Here is an 18,844-nt window from a genome sequence, read left to right on the forward strand (position 1 = left end):
ACCAACATTTAAAATTGTAGGCACAGAATTACATGTGTTCCTGGTGAATGGAAGAATGAAAATTATTTGTACACCATCCAGAAGAAATGCAATTTCCATGAATTTTAAAAGGCAGTATCTAAGGGGTGGGGGATTTAGCTCAGCGGCAAAGTGCCTGCCTGGCAAGTGCAAAGTCATGAGTTTGATTCCTGGTACCAGAAGAAAGAAAGAAAAAAAGGCAGTATCTAAAGGATAAATATAACTAAGCTCTATTATAGCTAATTTCTTAGTTTATTTGAATATATGAATACATTACTTTCTTGGAACCTAATTTAGGCTGATATATAGAAAAGTAAAGTGAACGTTGGCTATGAAAAGACATCCATGTTTTAAATATTTGGAAAAAAATAAGCCTACCTCATGAATAGTTTTAGTATTTATAGGAACATCATTACGACAGCGAACAAAAAATACACACAATCCTTTTAGTTTCTCTGGGGTGGCATTGTCTATATACAATCTCATCATCTTTGCTCCTTTGCCTGCTCCATGAACAGTCCGGCCGCATTCTAAAAGCAAAAGTCAACAGCTCAGCATGTGATCTCCTCACTGATCAGACATGATAAATTACAGCCGCTCTTATAACACTTTGTGGTGTTCCGCTTTATTTTAAGATGCTTTTAACACGATCGTGGAATACATTGTTTTGTCAATAATGGATGTCAATAATTCCAAAAGATGTCAATAATTCCACTTTTCTTTTTATTACTGGGGGCTGAACCCAGGGGCCTTCTAACTGAGCTACATCCTTGGCCCTTTTTTAATATTTCATTATGAGACAGAGTCATTAAATTGCCCACAATAGGCTCAAACTTGTGATCCCAGCACTCTGTGAGGCTGAGGCAAGAGGCCTGAAAGTCCCAGGCCAACCTAAGCAACTTAGCAATTTAGCAAGAGTCTATCTCAATATAAAATAAATACATAAAAATAAAAAGGGCTGGGGAGTTAGATAAGTGTGAAGGCTCTAGTCTCAATCCACAGTACCAAAAAAAAAAAAAAAAAAAAGGTAGAGAAATACATTTAGCAAACTTTCATAGGTGATGAAAATAATGATTAAAAATGTCTACCCTTTCTTCCTGCAATTCCCTATGTGAGAATTCTTCTTGAAACATCTTCCTAGTCTACAAAGATTTAGCTTCAGTGATATTTATATAGGCATCGTTCCAAGAAGCAAACAGTTGTAAACAACCTAAATTGTAATAAGAGATCACTTTTGAAAAGTTTACTTACATCAGCCTAAGGAAATACAAGGCAGGGGCTGGGGATTTAGCTCAGTGGCACAGAGCCTGCCTAGCAAGCGCAAGGTCATGAGTTTGATTCCTGGTACCAGAAGAAAAACAAAAACAACAACAAAAAAGAAATACAATGCAACTGTTAAAAACTTAATTGTAGGGCCTTGGATACAACTCAGTGGCATAGTGCCGGCCTGGCAAACACTAAGTCCTGAGTTCGATTTCTGTTACAAAAAAAAAATTTTAATTGTAGAAATGTATTTACTAACAGAGAAAACAGTATAACCAAAGTTTTAAATCCACTGTAGAATATTATTTAGAGTTGATCCCATTTTTATAAAATATGTATACATACCAAAATAGTTATAAAAGGGTATTCATCCAAGAGTTAGTGCTTTCTCCAACTGAGTGAGCCTGTGGATGGTTTTTCTTCTTCTAATTATGGATGTTTCTTTCCATAATTTTCAGCTATTGTTTTAATATTTAACAAGTTATAAAAAATATGGCAACACAAGAACCTCCCCCTAAGAACTGTAAGAAATGGAAAATTCACCGAGAAGACCTAATCCCTAATTATGAATTATGTATTTTATTGAAGAAGCAAGACTTGGGGCTGGAGATTTAGCTCAGGGGCATAGTGCCTGCCTGGCAAGCACGAGGTCATGAGTTCAATTCCCAGTACCAGAAAAAAAAAAAAAAAGAAGAAGAAGAAGCAGCAAAACTTATCTCAGAACCTGAGAAGGGCTGGTTCCAGGACCCCCAAGGATACTAAAATCCATGCATGCTCAAGTCCCTTATAAAAAAAATAGCACAGTATTTGCACAGAACCTGCCCACAACCTCTCATTAAATCATCTCTAGATTACTTATAATACCTAATACAATGTACCTGCTATGTAAATAGCCGTCACACTGTTATTATTTAAAGAATGATGAACAGGGAAATTCTGTCCCCATTAGCTGAATCCATGATGCAGAACCCACAAACACGGACAGCAGACTGCATACATTAGATGATTAGAGGAAAGCACCAGGTCATAGCTGAGGGCTGTATTTACAACGCAAGCCTTCACTGAAACAAGAGTGTGGAGAATCGTGATGGTTAAGGGTTGGAACACTCTGGGAAAGCTCTGCAGAAGAAAAATCCATGAGGGGATGTGAAGGAAGGTTAGAACAAACAAAGGCACTCTGAGAGTTGGAAGGGCATAGGAATGAATCTGATGTGGACAGAAAGCAATAAACAGGACAGTTCAAGCAGGATGTGGTGGCACACACCTGTAATCCCAGCACTCTGGGAGTCTGAGGCAGGAAGGTCACAATTTCAAGCCCAGCCTAGACAATTTGGTGAAACATGAAGACCTTGTCTCAAGATTAAAAAAAAAATTTTTTAAAGGACTCAGGGATGCAGCTTAGCGCAAAGGCCCTGGATTCAATCTCCTGTACCAAAAGTGGCAGGGTGGAAGGGGGCAGTTTAAAGGAAGAAACAAATTTATACCTGCAATAGAAGGTCAAACTAGACCAGCACTGCATGTCCACATTACAGTTGGTTTTGGATGACAGAGGGAGGGGATTAGACCCAATCCAGTAAATGGCAGGACAATAAAAGACTTACTGAGCGGGAATCAGTAGTGTGAACTTCAGAGAGAGAGAGAGAATCTGGTAGCTGAAATATCACAGGTTTTTAATCTGGGTTGGCAGTGTAGGCATGAGAGAGGGGCCTTGCCTGAGACAGCAGAAGAGAAAAGTGACACAGAACGAACAGGAGGGGCATGCTGACAGGACAGAATTTAGAAGCTAAATCTTCCATCACCAAAAGGACAGCCCATGCACCTGGTTATCAGAACAAAGGATTCATAGCCAGGTTGCGTGTTCATTATGTTAGGCATTATATGAACAGTAGGGAGAGCTACATATTCCCACTGAGAGCTGAGCAGGCACAAGACGCTGAGCCAGGACCACAGCAAGCAGCTTCTGGGCTCTGGAGTAAAACCATTGCTAGATTTGTGAAAACATCTGGACATAGTGGCTCCATCTGTTCCAGGGAAAATGCAATGAAGTGCTATGAAAACGTGTATTCTTGGATACATGTCAATGATTTCTACAAAGATATTTCTATTTCTCCTTAAGTTATTATAGCTATGTCTGAAATATGTATTTTGGCGGAAACGGTGCTGTTCTTTTTTTTTTTTTTTTTTTTTTTCTGGTACCGAGAATCAAACTCACGACCTCGCGTTTGACAGGCAAGCGCTGTGCCGCTGAGCTAAATCCCCAGCCGGAGTGTTCTTAAGTGTTTTATTTTTTTTTTTCACATAAGCTTATGGTACATTTTTCACTATAAAATAGAAGATTGTATGTAAACATCCTTACCAAGGCCAGGCACGTCTCCTTCTTGATACAAAAATTTCAAAGTCTTACAACCATCTTTTGCAAAAAAATGAGTAAATGCTTCCAACTGTTAAATAAAAGAGAAAGTGATCATTGATAAAATGACTAGAGAAGTACAATAAAAGGAGCCAACCCCCGTGCTAGGCATTTCACATACCTCAATTAATCATCATCGTTTTGTAGAAATGACAATAAGGCTCACAGACTTTATTGAAGGTGCACAGAGGCAGGTACATCACAAGCAAGATTAGCATCTAAGCTAATGTAACTTCAATATTGCCCTGGAATTAAAGTGGATACTATTTCCCTTTTTTATTTTTCTTTCTTTTTAGAGACATGGTCTCAGTATGTTGCCCAGGCTGGCCCCAAACTCCTGAGTTCCAGCGATCTTTCTACCTCAGCCTTCGGAGTGGGAGGGACCACAGTCCTGTGCCCCTGACCTTGCTGGTGGCTCTTATTTCTGAACCTACAGTAATGATCTTCCTTGGCCAGCCACATACTTGACCCTCCCTCACACAGCAGCACAGGAGGAGATTGACACGTCCAACTGAAGGGTAAATATAAGGCATTATTATTGAAAGAAAGTACTCCTAAAAGCTGACTGGGACACAGAAAACTTGCCTTGGTATTTTGTTTGCCAATTATTTTAGCAATTAAGCTCTTAGCAATTGTAATTTGACCCATAGTGTAGCCAACTAACATAAAAACAAATTATTATTATAATGGGCTTCTTCTGTGTTTATGAACACAATATTTTTATTCAATTATTTAGGAGTCATTGTAATATCTTAGTAAGCAGAACACCATGATGGTCACATAAGCAAAAGCCCGCAAACGTTATGTGGGAAATTCCAAATTAGTGGACCTGCTTCTCTCAGTCCCACTCATTCCAAGAAGCCTCTCTCTTGGACAGTGAGTTTCTCTTCACTTACGGATACTTGGGGGAAGCATCAGAGGTGTAACTCAGCCACCGCCCTTAGAACACGCTATGCAATCACTCTTCCACATCCCTGGACGTAGATACAGTGTTTTTCTTTTTTTTAATGCAAAACACTAGCCCTGAGAATTTGCATTTCTAAAAAGATTTTGTTTTTCTTTTTTTTTTTTTCCAGTACCAGGAATCAAACTCTTGACTTTGCGCTTGCCAGGTAGGTGCTTATGCCGCTGAGCTAGATCCCCAACCCCTTCTAAAGAGTTTTTGGTCACACTGATGCTGCTGGTCCTGAGACAACATTTGAGAACCACCACTCTGAGAGCTGAAACAGAGCCACTGAGATGTGTATGATCTTGGTCCTTAATTTTCTACTCTTCCATCGCCCACGTAAACTTGACTCTCTTGCATAATTACAACCTAAAAAGATACCAAAGCTGTCAGCGCAGCTAGTCTTGCCCAGTTCCATCAGTACTTTCTTTCTGACCCTTTGGCTCAAAAGTAGCACACATGATTGTGATTTTTAAAAAAGACATCAGAATGTCAAATTCAATGAAGCCTTGCTTTTCAATACACTGTACTCCTGAGACTAACAAAGCAGATGTCATTGGCTAAAGTCATGACTGCAAATTAAAAATTCACTTATTTTAAGCATGCACACCTGTAGTTCCAAGTACTCAAGAGGCTAAAGTGCTGAGGTATGAGAACTGCATGTTCAAGGTCAACCTGAGCAACACAATTAGAAGTCACCTCAAGTAAATACGTAAGTGAATTTCACATATTTACCTTTTTACAAATAGTTCATCTGGGGGGCTGGGGATTTAGCTCAGTGGCAAAAGCGCCTGCCTGGCAAGCGCAAGGTCGTGAGTTCAGTTCCCAGTACCGGAGAAAAACCAAAAAAAAAAAAAAAAAAAAAATAGTTCATCTGGGCCTCACTACAAATTTGAATTAGGAAAGGTAGAATTATAACACTCCCTCATGGAAGAGAAAAGTAAATCTAAAAAGAATTTAGGTGAAGGACCCAAAGATATCCAACCACAGAACAGACCCTGAGCTTGGACTCCAGCATCGGGCTACCAGTTCTGTGCTCTTTTCACAGAACCATACTGCTACTACCTTGACTTTGGAAAACATTTCCACGTACGCCAGCAAAGTGATTATCTTGAGCAGTACTGAATAAGCAAAGCAGTAATATGGAAAGGGGCAAAAACATGAATGCCAGTGTCATAGAAATGTCCGGACAGGTCATATCCTGGTAAGAACAGGTATTGTCTCATATACAACAGGAGTTTTGAAGACACTTTATATTCGGAAGCTTCTTCCAGAGGCCAGAGCAGAATTAAGAGAAGCTATGGCACTAGGAGCAACAGCAGGACTGCCAAACAAGGAAAACCATCACCATCCCAAGGCCTGAAAGAACGGGGTAGGGAGGAATGATATAACTGGAACAAGTTTGAAAACTGTCTGGGGAGGGACCACTCAAGAGGAGCTGTAGTTTGGGATCGAGGGGGATAACCATGGCCAGAAACCTGGTCAGGTGAGTAGTGATCAGATTTCTCTCCTGTTCTGCGCACCAGTCTGCAGGTGCCTGTCAGTGTCTGAACCAAGTGGAAGCCAGAGAGCAAGAGAGCCCAGGTGACAGACTGCACAGAGCTCGGCTTTGTGGACCACGGAGTAGGGTGGGGACAAGGGGACAATGGAGCTGGTGGCAAATATAAGTAATATCACACTCTCTGTTGTCCATGTTTTTATAGTGTCTTTACTGAAATGCTTTTACCCTAGACTGCGTGTCAGGTTTTATACTAAAGGAATATTTTTCCATATATCTGGTTTCTTAAACCACAGCACATTAGGGTTGGGCATGTAGCTCAGTGGTAGAGCACATCCTTGGCATGTATGAGGTCCCATGTCTTGGTTACTTTTCTCTTGTTTCTGGGACAAAATGCCCAAAACCAAAGTTAAAGAAGGAAGGGCTGGGGATAGAGCTCAGCAGTGCAGTGCCTGCCTGGCAAGCATGAGGTCCTGAGTTCAATTCTCGATACAAATATATATAGAGAGATGATAGATAGATAGATAGATAGACAGACAGATAGATAAAGTTACAGAAGGGAATGTTTACTTAGCTCGAAGTTTGTGGAGGTTTCAGTCCATAATCAGCTGGCTCCAAGACAGAGTGGCACATGGCAGAGGGGCAACTGTTCATGGTGGCAGAAGACAGAAAAGCAACAAAAGCAAAAGAAAGGGGCACCAAGCCTCTTTTCCTCCCTTATATTGTATGCAGGTGCTATGTTTTGTCTGAAGGCCTCCCAAATCCTCATGCAGTCATGGGGTGTGCTTCTATTCTAGATTTTTAAATGATCCATAGTCCAATGCTGGGATTATGAGTGTGAGTGCTACACCCACCCTGGGGCAGATAGTTTGCATACAGTGTAAGGCGGTGGGGGGTGGGGGTGGGGAGAGGCTGCTTGCCCTGCTCTTCCCTTTTGCTCTGGTTGCTTTTGCTGTTTTCTGCCACCATGAACTGTTGCCCTCTGCCACATGTCACTCTGCCTTAAAGCCAGCTAAGTATGGACTGAAACCTCCATAAACTATAATCTAAATCAATCTTTCCTTCTTTAATTTTGGGCACCAGGTATTTTGTCTCAGCAATGGGAGAAGAGTAACTAACACAGCAGGCTACCCACCCTCTCACACAGTCTGTGTGCCCTCCTCTTACACAGGCTCAAGATGTTTACAAAGTGAGGACCTTGGCCCCTTGCTGAGTCCCTTTGTTAAACTTCTAAACTTCTCAAGCTGACACAATAAATCAACCATTACAACATCCTAGAGCATAAACAGCCTCCCTAGGGCATGTTTTCTACACCCTAGGATGTAGAATTAATGAGTTACTTAGTTAAGTTTCTAGACTTCTCAAATTGACACAATGTATCAATCATTAGACCCCAGGAAAAAAAAAATTTAAGATAGTAATAGGACATTGTTAAACCAAGCCCAGGCACCTGGGTGACTCCACAGAACAGAGGCCCCAGAAGCCTGCCTTAACCACAGTGCTACATTTCAGCAGAGAACCTCAGTGACCTAGGAAAACCACACCTTTATTTCAAGTTGCTCACTATAGCATCTCTTGTTTTATGTACATATCACCCATTCTCTATCCTGAGTCTTGAAATAGCTTCAGGCTAGTGATGTCTTTGCACCAGTCATGTCACTGTTACAACCACAAATTAAGAGAGCAGGAAAATGAGCACCCCCTCTTCATACTTCCAGGAGACTGCCAGGACACATTTTTATAAAAGTCTTAAGAGAAATGAAGGACAGACAACTTTCCAGAACTAGGCAATACTGCATCAAGCAAGGGATGAGCTCTTTTAGGCACCAATCCATGAAATCCTGGCTCCTTGAGCAAGCTAAAGAGTTTTGCCAGTTTGGCAGTCACTGTAAAAGCAGGGGATACTGCCCTCTGATGATGACAACTCAACTCAAGTCCATCCCACCCCAACTCACCAGTGCATTAGAGGAGACAATTGGCCTGTAGGGCTCACTGGTCTTCTTGGGATTATAGCCTATTCTTTGCCTGAAGTTGAAAAAAAGCCCTAACAACTAGTGGTAATTCCATTGAAAATCAATGTAGAAGCAGAGCTCTCAAGAAGGAAGCTATGACACAGACTTATCTGCTACCATAGTTAGGGTAAGCATATAAATTTACCACCTACTTCTGGAACAGTTTGAGGAGTAAAATGAGGCATGGTTAATTAGTACATATAATCCAGAACTGTCCCTAGCATCCTGAGACATTTGGTAACTTGACTTCTAACTGTCTCTTTGTTTTCTAATATACAATGCCCTAGGTCATATTTATGGTTTATTTTTCTATACAGGTGATTTGCATGGAATTCATATAAACATTACTTGTAAAATACTACTCTATCTGTGTTCAACTATTCTTCTGTCTCCTGAAGTCAATGTTAGAATTATAGTCCAATTCTAATAGCTCACTCTGCTCTTCCTCCACAACAGCAGTGCTGACTAAATCTATTCAACTGGCCATAATTATATAAAATAAAGCTACTTTAATCGATAAAAACTCCAATCTTCTCTTTTGAAACGTTTTGTTGTTCATAACAATGAGTCCAGTTTCTTGAATAAGTCACTTCTTAAAGTATAACTAAAAAAAAAAATGAAGAGATGGGGTATAGCCCAACATTCGACCATGTGCTCAGTATTCTTAATACTGTGTTCAATCCTTAGCATTAAAAAAAAATTATTATTGTAATAGAAAGATTTAAACTTACAGATGGACAATCCAAAATTAAGTCTTCAACAGTTGGCAGATCCAGGCCAAGCTTGTCTGCTAGAATTTCAAATATATATTTGTATGCTGGGTCAATTTTCATTTTTCGGTTTTCTCTTGCCTCTCTAAATCTTGCCTAAAGAATGAAACCACATTTAAAAAAAATTATAATTATGAAGAAAACATGGGCAAAATATTTCACTTAAAATATTGCACATGGAAAAAAAAAGAAAACAGAAAAAATTACACATGAAAAAAATCCTTGTAGGGGCCGGGAATTTAGCTCAGTGGCACAGCACCTGCCTGGCAAGCACGAGGTCATGAGTTCGATTCCCGGTACCGGAAAAACAAACAAACAAACAAAAAAATCCTTGTAGACCAAAATGTGTATAGATATTGTGAAAGAGGAAGAGAACATTCCAATGGGAAGGGCAACCAGGGTGTGGGAAGTAGGCAAGGAAGGAAGGGAAAATGAAAAAAAAAATGATGAGAAAAGAAGAAAAAATGGAAACAAAGCTTTTGTAAATAAGGAGGGGAAGAGAGGTTGAAGGCAGGGCAGAGGAATGGAAAAAAAAAAATCTAGTTATATCATGTACAAGTACAAATTCCCTATAATGAATGTGATTATTGTGTACACCTAAAATGTACCAATATACTAAATTAATAAAATTTAAAAAAAAAAGAAAAGAAAAATATCCTTGTAAAAGCAAACCTGTCTCTCTTTCAGAGTTTCTTGAAGGTTTGGAATGCCACTCATACTTCGGAGGTATTTGGAGGGCCGCCGGGCGGACTCAGACAGCACTTCGGAAAGCATGGACTGCACAGGTCGGGGTGCAGGCCTAGGCCGAACCCTAGCCTGGGAACGCTCCTGCTGGTCGGGAACGTCTTCGTCAGAAGGAATGAGCGCCCGATAGTCTCCCACAGAAGGCAGCGTGCTCCTTGTAGAAGCAGCATCTTCCCCAGGCCCAGTCTCTCCTGGAGTGGGTGGGGCCTCTCCTGGAGTGGGCGGGGCTGTCTCTCCTGCAGAAGGAGGAGCTTCTTCTGTGGATGTAGGTGGGCCGCCTTCTTCTGTATTCATGATTTCCCTCCTTTCCTCCTCCAGAATACCTTAAAACTTCAAAACCTAGAATTAGAAATATTTTCTTTTAAAAAGGTATAAGCAAAGCTGGGGATATAGCTCAGTGGCACAAGTGCCTTCCCAGTAAGCACAAGGTCATGAGTTCGATCCCCTATACCAAAAAAAAAAAGGAAAAAGTGTATAAGCAGTCGGATGTTCTGTATTTGTATTCCTCCCCTCGAAGCAAGGCAGTGAACAAAGTCATCTGCTTCACCCTTAAGGTATTATCTGAAGAAGCTAAGTTTACAGGGCACACAGCTCATCCTTGCAAAAAGTGAGCTAGAGCGCAAACAAGCCTTACTCTTCCCTTTTTCCCTTTTCCCATGACAGCCATAGAGGGGTTATTTCCTGCCTAGGAGCTCCAAGCGCTGCTGCTATCTCTCTGAGGAGCACTCAAAAAGAGAAAGTTATTTTTTTACTTGATGATAAGGACTAGGGAGGCACCAGTTCCCACTGCTGATGCTCCCCAGGATCCCTTTAACCCCAGTGTATTGTCCTTTTAACAGTACAGTTCCTCCTCCAGTGATCTCATTTCCTACTCCTGACCTTTTTCTCTACGGTGGAGCTGATAGTGTGGCTAGAACCTGTTGAGGGTTGCAACCTTAAGAAGTATAACACAAGAGCCATAACCTGGAGCTAAGAGGCCCTGGCACTCAGGGTCAAAGCTGTGCCCCTGAGGCATGAAATTTACCAACACTGAAAAAGCCAGGAGCCACCAACCTCAAGTGAGCGGCATTTTGCCAATTTGAGATTTCTATCCACATTGGACAAAAAGAACCCTCAGCTGATTGGTAACAATAGTAATCCCTGCAACTGACAGGAAGGCACCTGTCTTCAGGTATTTTAGGGCTGAAAACAGATTCAGAGCCATTGCATCAGGGGCTGGGGTGAAAATCATAGAGAAGATATGGACAGAAGACTCCAAGCAAAGAACTATATGGTCTTGAAATGTGCCCTATAGAATACACTGTGATAGAATACACTTCATTGATCAGACACCCAACTGCCCAGCTGTCTCATCCGCAGAAGCATTATCATAAACATGTAACCATGGAAAAGTAAGAAACACGCAGAGGAGTGAAAAAAAATGTCAACTAGAGATAAAAATCATATTGTAGGGCAATCGTGAAGCCTCCATCAAAATAAGTTTTCAGAATGTGGTTAAAATCTAGAAACCATAATAACAGTAAATATTTGGACTACAAAAGACTAAATTCCCAAGCAGACAAGAAGTCAAAGAATGAGAGTTTCTCAGTGAGTAATTCACGGGAGGACACTGGGACAAACCTGGCCTAAGTTGAAGCTTCTTTTGGCAAGACACCAGCAGACATAACACAGATACAGTATGTCATCTGTGTCCCGTAACTGCCCTCTCCACGATTTCCACAGAATATTGGAAACTGTTTTCTTTTTTTCTTTTTTTTTTTTTTTTGGTTTTTCTCCGGTACCAGGAACCGAACTCACGACCTTGTGCTTGCCAGGCAGGTGCTTTGACGCTGAGCTAAATCCCCAGCCCCTGGAAACTGTTTTCTTGATACCTTTAGCCTATCCAAGGACATGAATAACTAAACAAATCTATATTTTAGATGCTAGTTAACCAGTTCGCTATGTTCAAAGTATACAACTAAGAATCATTGTCTCAAACTGTCTGCAGTGTGAGGTTTTTTTTTTTTTTTTCTTTTTTAATTTCCCTTCTCTCCCATCTGGATTTTGCTTTTCATCGTGGACCCCAATCTGATGTTTTTATTTCTTTTCACATATGAGCAAATTTTTGGAAAATAGCTAATTAAATGTGTCTGGGTAGGGGCTGGGGATTTAGCTCCGCGGCACAGCGCCTGCCTGGCAAGAGTGACATTGTGAGTTTGATTCCCGGTACCGGAAAAAAACAAAAAAACAAAAACAAAAACAAAAATGTGTCTGGGTAATTATTGGACACAAGAAGAACCCAAGAGTTGTGTGCACATTACATTTTGACCTCTTGAATAGGCCTAGAGGAGTTGGTCATACACCCTATAACTGAGGAGCAAGGACGATGATACACGTCAGTGAAGTCAGTTGCCGGTCACTTTGCTCAAATGTGTGCTTCTGAATCCTGCAAAACATTTCATTTTGCTCAGTAAGAGAACCTTTACATTTTTTTCTCAAAGGACATTGATAGCACGATAGTCTACTTTCAGTAACCAAAGCAAAAGTTAATTTAATTCCAGTTAATATATTCCAGTGAATATATGTGCTGGTTGAGCTCAGTAGAGCTGGACAGCTTCCTAGATTCCTCTGACCTTGATACTCACTCTGGAAGATAGAAATCAGGCCAAGTATATTATAAGCTTTGCAGGGACAACATACAATAAATTATTAACAATAATTACTCAGCATGAAAGAGACTGGTAGAAGGAAGTAGAAGATGAATTTTACTTTTCAATATGATAACATTTTGTAGGGTTTGTTTTTGAAAACATGGTATGCACATTTTACTTGTATTCTATATGAATCCTATGCAGTAACCTACAATGTGTGCCTATTTTTTTTCTTTATATGTCCTAGGACTTATGGGTTAGGACCTAGAATTCCCTATAAATTTACACCAAGCATCCACACTCCGCTGGCTAAAAGATACAGTGAATGAGGAACAAATACATTCACCCTCTCCCAGCCCTCTCCTCCACATGCGTCACTTTCATTCCCCAACATGCGGTCTTCTTAAGCTCAATTTTGGGAGTTGAGTAAACTTCTATAAAGTCATCTCTGCTCATTTTCAGGAGCTCCTACGTGTGTTGGAATACTGCAGTAAAGGAGCAAAGAGTTGCATGCAAATAAATCAGTCATGCCCTTTTCTCTTGGATCCATTTCTGTAACCCTCTCCCTACATCCAGTAGTTCATCAGTGATTATTGAGGTTGTGGCTGCCGTGGCTACGTGGGAGATTAAGGAGCCCCTCCTAAAGAAATGCGTAATCAAATTAGAAAGACAGCAAAGTACAGCGCAGAGTGGTCAACGTGGATAAGAAGTGAAGTGACAAAGGGCTGAGGTACCTGCCAGAGAGAAACTTCTGGGGGGAAATCTTTGAGTCTGGAGGGATAGGCATTTGTCTGGAGAAAAAAAAGGTGTGTGTATGTGTGTGTGTGTGTGTGTGTGTGTGTGTGTTCCTTTTTAAAAATAGTGCTAAGGATTGAACAATGACACTCAGCCACTGAGCTACACCCCAACTGCTTACTTTTGAATTCATTAAAGCGGGATAGGGTGAAGTCACTTGGACCCTAGTGTTCCCGTTGGGGATTTATAGCAGGGTGTTTGTTCATGGCCTCCATTCACAGTGATGGGGAGCTGAATTGCTACTTGAACTCCAGGCCTCCTTAAGCGAGGAGGTGGGCCAGGGTCCCGCAGAAGGGGACACACGGCTGCACACTCACCCGATGCCCGCAACCTCAAACCGCTCAGCGGCCGGAGACGCTGGTCCCGTCCCGGCCTCCGAGGCTCGGCCGTTGGGAGCCCGAGCCTGGCCGCCGCGGGCGCCGGCGCGGGCTCCGCATCCCCAGGATCTCCAAAGAATACCCACCTATTCAGCCTGAGAAGTGAAACATTGTGTAGGGGAACCCGCCTCCCCAGGGTTGGAAATTGAGGTGTGGAGAGAGACGCAGGGGACTTGGGAGGATGCCAAGGTACCTTGGAGGGACTGGAATGGAAACGTGCAGATATACATAAAATAATGTTTTCAAGACAGGCACGGCGGTTGCACGCCTGTGATTCCCGCACGCGGGAAGCTGAGGTTAGTTAGGTTAGTCTGGACTACAAAGCCAGACAGAGAAAGAAAGAAGAGAGAGAACAGGGGAGCTGAGGGAAGGAGAAGGCAGGAGGAGGAGGGGAAGGAGCGGGGAAAGGAAGGAAGAAAGGCGTTTTCTAGACATTTACAACTTAGGAAGCTACCTAGTGTTTTACCTGATTGGTATAAAATGGTTTCTGTTGAGTAACTTTGCTCCAATAGGCTGGACAGAATGAAGAAAACTGACTTCTTTTCCCTTTTCCAGTACATTTGGACTTTTACTGCGACTCCCTGACATGGCATCAAGGTGTTCCTTTTTAAAAATTATTATTATTATTTTACATGTCAAACTTTGTAGCAAGAGAACTGGAAGATCTGCCAACTGAAGAAAGAGAAAAGAGAAGGAAAATAAAATGAGAGGAAAAACACCAGTGAATATAAAATCACTTGTCAGGTTTTAAAAGCCAAAAAAAGGGTTCTTATGGCACAGTGAACATACTGTATGGGGGTTCTGCAGCAAGGTAGCCCCTGCACATCCCTGTCCTGCCTGCCAGGATGCAAGACGTGATGTAACCGAGACCCAGAGGCTGGGCCTGCGGGTGCACCCTGCGTAACTAGCAGCAGGACGAAACCTGGCATCTCTGCTCAGTTTCAGGAGTGTCTGTAATGCAAGGTTTGTTAGCCAGAAATTTACCTCAATTATCTCATCCCCCTTCAAGAATGAGGGCACCAAGAATAACTAAAGTATACAGTTTGCAGGGATATCCAGCTGTCAGGTTTTACAGTATCCAGTTCCAGACACCCTGGAGCAATGTCTAGAAGTTTCTAGGCTTTGTCTTGAGCTCACACTCAGCTCGGATTCCAGGAAAAGGGCCAGGGATATAGTTCAGTGGCACAACACCTGCCTGGCAAGTGAAAGTTCTTGAGTTCACCTCCCAGTACCAAAAAAAAAAGTTCCAGCGAAAGCAGAGCCTCCCAGACCACCCCATAATGAGGTCACCTGACTCCAAGCAGTGGCAATTACCCCACGATGGATAATTGAGGCTGACCCGCTAAGCAGGACCTGTCCTCTTAGGATGGAAACCAAACTATCCACTCAAGGAATGATGGCTCTCCCAGATCTTCAGAGAACTAGTCCTGCGATACCAGTCAACCAGACCATGCTTCCAGCTGTGCAAGCCCCCACCTTACTCTTGTTCCCCTTTTCCATAAAATCTCAAAGCTTCCTTGAAGACAGATCTTGAACTTCTTTATGCTTTGCTGGGTTCCCCAGCATGGCCATGCTCATATAAATTCCTTTTCTGCACTTTAACACTGCTTGTCTCCTTCCTGGCATTATGGGATGGGTGGCCAAACCTTATCTATTAGGACCCCTGGAGGCAGGGTTTTGCCCTAAATATCCAGCAGTGCTAACAGCCTGAGCCTAAGCTGCTTCCTTAGCACTCTGTAGGCACATAGGCAGGCCCCAGCAATCACAGCATGACTAAGGCACAACTGCTCACTTCCCAGGGGAGAGAGGCTTGCTTGTTTATTGCTTACTACAAAAGAAGCTGAACCTTTAGCCCTACATTTCTTAGCCGTGGTAGGATCCCTGCCTGCCCTTGGTAGCCTGTAGTATTGTTCACCATGGTGGGGGAATAAGGGAACTGTATCCTCCCTCTCCCCGTATGAAACTCCTGCCCGTGATTGTTGGATTGTGAATAATAAATGTCTCATTCTTGTCCACTGAGTCCAGTTGTCTCACTTATGGAGCTGTGGCAGGTTTTATCTATGTATTCTGATAAACTATAAACTGATAACTATAAACTATCAGTTTATAGTTCTGATAACTATAAACTATCATATCTCTTAAAGAACTTTAAATGTACCCACACATCATATCTTAACTTGCAAACTGCTTGTGTGAAAGCGTATTCTAAAGTATAATACTAAAGAGAGCTTTTCTTCTAAAAATATGTGTCACTCTCCTAGGTTGGCAGCAGCACCATAATCCAGGCAGTTATCATTGACTGGGGCAAACAGCGAGGTTCATAGAACACTATGACAGAGTTCTCTTGAGGTTTAATAGAAGGTAAACACCATGTAGCACACTGTCACATTAAGTGCAAGACCTTGAGAACTAAACATTCCTGAAAATCCAACAGGAAATGTACATATGTAAACATTTAGCACAGTAGTACATGGAAATGGCTTAATCAATGTGAGTTGTTATTACTAATAGTTTAGTATTAGTGTATGTAGGGAAGAAAAATATTGAACTGGTAATCAGAGAACCTGAGATTTAGTCCTGGAATTGTGCTAGCCAATAAATAACTAATTAGTTGAATAACCTTTGGGTTGTAAAATTGCTCTGGTCTTAGGTATCCTCAATTAAAAAACAAAATGAAGAAGGTGAGATAATCTCTAAGTTCCAAAAATCTATAACTCCGTGATGAGTTTGGTTTCAAGCCTTATCAGCAGAGCAAAGAATGCTACACTGACAGAAATTTAAATGTCAGAACCAACTGGGAAAGTCTATATGTAGGAAATGTGCAATTAAAGTGTACAAATTACCAATGTCTACTATGAATCTTACTTACTTTTCTTGTTGCTGAGACAAAATACCTGACACCCAAAGTTAAAGGGGGAGGAGGCTGGGGATTTAGCTCAGCGGCACAGTGCCTGCCTGGCGAGCGTGACGTTGTGAGTTCGCTTCCTGGTACCGGAAAACAAACAAACAAACAAACAAAAAAACAAAGTTAAGGGGGAAGGGTTTATTTCAGCTCACAGTTAATAAAAGTTTCACTCCATAGTCAGCTGGCTTCGAGGTAGGGGCAGGGGGCATGAAAGGAGGGCATCACAGAGGAGAAATAGTCCATGGCAAGCAGACAGGAGACAGTGAAGCGGGATAGGATTATTATTTTGTGGCTACAACAGCCCATGTATAGAATCTTTAGTTGTTTGTTCTATTTTTTAAAAACCCAAAGCAAAAAACTCAGCAGGAACTTAGGTGACTTAATCAAATGGATGTCTATTAAGGAAAATAATTTTAGTCTAGAAGTACTTTAAATATATTTTGAGCACTTTTTTTTTTTTTGCTTATAGTGTACTTTAATTTCCAACACACATTCACTCAATGACAGACTAAAATGTACATTCTTTTATGATAGGCCAGAACATCTGTTATACTAACAATACAAAAAGAAAACAGATACAAAGTAGTGTTAAGGGACTTCCTTACTTAAAACTACCAAACTAAGTATATGCATAGATACTTAAATTCTTTTATTTCCACTGTATCCTTTGGCTGAATTTTATTAATATAGTATCTGCCCTTCTTAATCCTTCTCTTTTGAAAGGCATCATTACCCTGTCACTCAAACCAAACCTCCTCCTCGACCACCCTCCACCTCTACTGAAGAACTGCTAACAAGACATCTTTCTGTATTGCTCTGGAATTAATCTCTTCTTCATTAGTGTTCCCTTTTGCAATTCCATTTCTTCATAGGTGTGGCCTGTGAGATTTTAACTGCTCTGTTCCGGTTTTTTCTTCTCTAGTCAGTGGCGACAGCTCCACATCTGTTTGCTTTGGTAGTTCCTGTATCATGGTCATAGTCTTATTCAAAGTAGTACAAATGCGGCTCTTAGTCTCTGCTCAATAGCAACAGGTTTAAAACGTGCATACAAAGACTGGTATCGAGACTTTATTGCTGACAATTCCTTTAAGAGTGTAACTGGATTTTTCTCTCCTGTTGAATCAAGATGATTAGTCTTGACTTCATATTCCAGCCTGTACTGAATGTAATCCAGATCAGAGACAGCTTTCTGGAACATCGGTTCCAGCTTTTTGACCTCTGCCTCGATGTTGAACAGTTAACATTCCTCAGACCCCTGTGGTGCTTAAACTGGAAACCTTTTGAGTAGATTTTCTAAACTTTATTTTTACTACCAAAACAAAACAAAACACCCAAATGTATCTAAGCCAGCTCGACTCGAAGCCAGCTGACTATGGAGTATTCCAGTACTTGAGAACATGATCCTACTTGGAAATACTCTTAGTAGATGAAAGTTAAGGATCTCAAGATGAAACCACTGCAATCTAGGGCAGGCCCTACACTCTATGCTTTGTATCTTTATAATAGAAAGAGGAGAGAGATTATACACAGAATTATTGGGAAAAAGTGCATGTGAAGACAGAAGCAGAGACTGGGGTTGTCTGGTCCCTGGGTCCTTCCTCTCTGGTCCTTCCCCTGCTGTTTCTTGCAGGCGATGAGTTAAGGGGTTTCCTTTACTATGCCCTTCCAAAATGATGTTTCTGCCTTGGAGTCAGTCCATATGGGATGAAACCATGAGCCAAAATATACGTTTTCCTCCTTTAAATTGTGTATGTCAGGAGTTTTGTCCCAGCAACAGAAAAGCTGACTAATGTTATACTCAAGTGGAAGGGATTACACCAAGGCCTGAATGCTATAGAGAGCCCTTCCCAGTCCTCGTGGAGGCCCAAGAAGTTTACATTTATAATCCCATGAAAAGTTATTGGAATTCTAGTGAGTTAATTCCAATCTACCACTTCCAGTGCAGCCCATGGTAAGAATAAAAACACCTTTGTAGTTATGGGGAGCCAAGGGGTCCTAAGTCCAGCCATGATGATGGCTATCGACAACAAAGGCCTCTTCCGAGGGCCGAACCCAGGTTTTATTACTTTGTGAAGAAAGGTGTGGCTTGAGGACGAGTTACTGTGAGAATAGCAGGAAGCAAGTGAGTGCTGTGAGCTGGGCTAGGTAGGAGGCCCCAAGTCCCCTCTGTAATATACAGAGAGAAGGATCTGCAGAAAGAGTAATCTGCATGATACAATTGAGATAGTAGCTAATGTTTTGGGGTCAGTGCTTTAGCTCTGATGTGTAATCTTTGAAGCCCAGGAAGCAATAGCCTCTATCTAGAAGCTCTATCCCAACCGACAGCATGGAGCATTGGAGCTTCATCCCACCTCATCCAGGCTCATCCCTGGGAACAATGAGGGGTCTGAGGAAACACGCCTGCCATCTTCAAAGACTACCATCAGCACCTCAACAAGACCAATATGCATTGCTTAAAGCCAATTGAAGAGAAAAG

At 41.6% G+C, this 18,844-nt stretch overlaps 1 protein-coding gene across 4 annotated transcripts in view; it reads right to left on the reverse strand.

The window, feature by feature from the left end:
• Dnah8 (dynein, axonemal, heavy chain 8) overlaps positions 1-14,014 on the reverse strand; it is a 280,486-nt gene extending 266,472 nt beyond the window's left edge. Inside the window, exons 1-5 of one of the 4 annotated variants that reach the window (XM_005389606.2) lie at positions 13,930-14,014; positions 9,590-10,000; positions 8,879-9,013; positions 3,638-3,722; positions 397-548 (exon numbers count right to left, since the gene is read on the reverse strand). In XM_005389606.2, the coding sequence (XP_005389663.1) occupies positions 397-548; positions 3,638-3,722; positions 8,879-9,013; positions 9,590-9,955 (738 nt within the window). In that variant the 5' untranslated portion in view covers positions 9,956-10,000; positions 13,930-14,014. Of the gene's footprint in view, positions 1-396; positions 549-3,637; positions 3,723-8,878; positions 9,014-9,589; positions 10,001-13,207; positions 13,225-13,305; positions 13,324-13,403; positions 13,491-13,929 lie in introns of those variants that run through there. The other 3 variants (XM_005389605.2, XM_005389608.2, XM_005389607.2) reach the window with 3 other exon arrangements.
• Between the last annotated feature and the right edge of the window lie 4,830 nt (positions 14,015-18,844).

This window comes from Chinchilla lanigera, unplaced genomic scaffold (genome assembly GCF_000276665.1).
Source record: "Chinchilla lanigera isolate Chin_1 unplaced genomic scaffold, ChiLan1.0 scaffold00036, whole genome shotgun sequence".
Classification (NCBI taxonomy): Eukaryota; Metazoa; Chordata; class Mammalia; order Rodentia; family Chinchillidae; genus Chinchilla; species Chinchilla lanigera.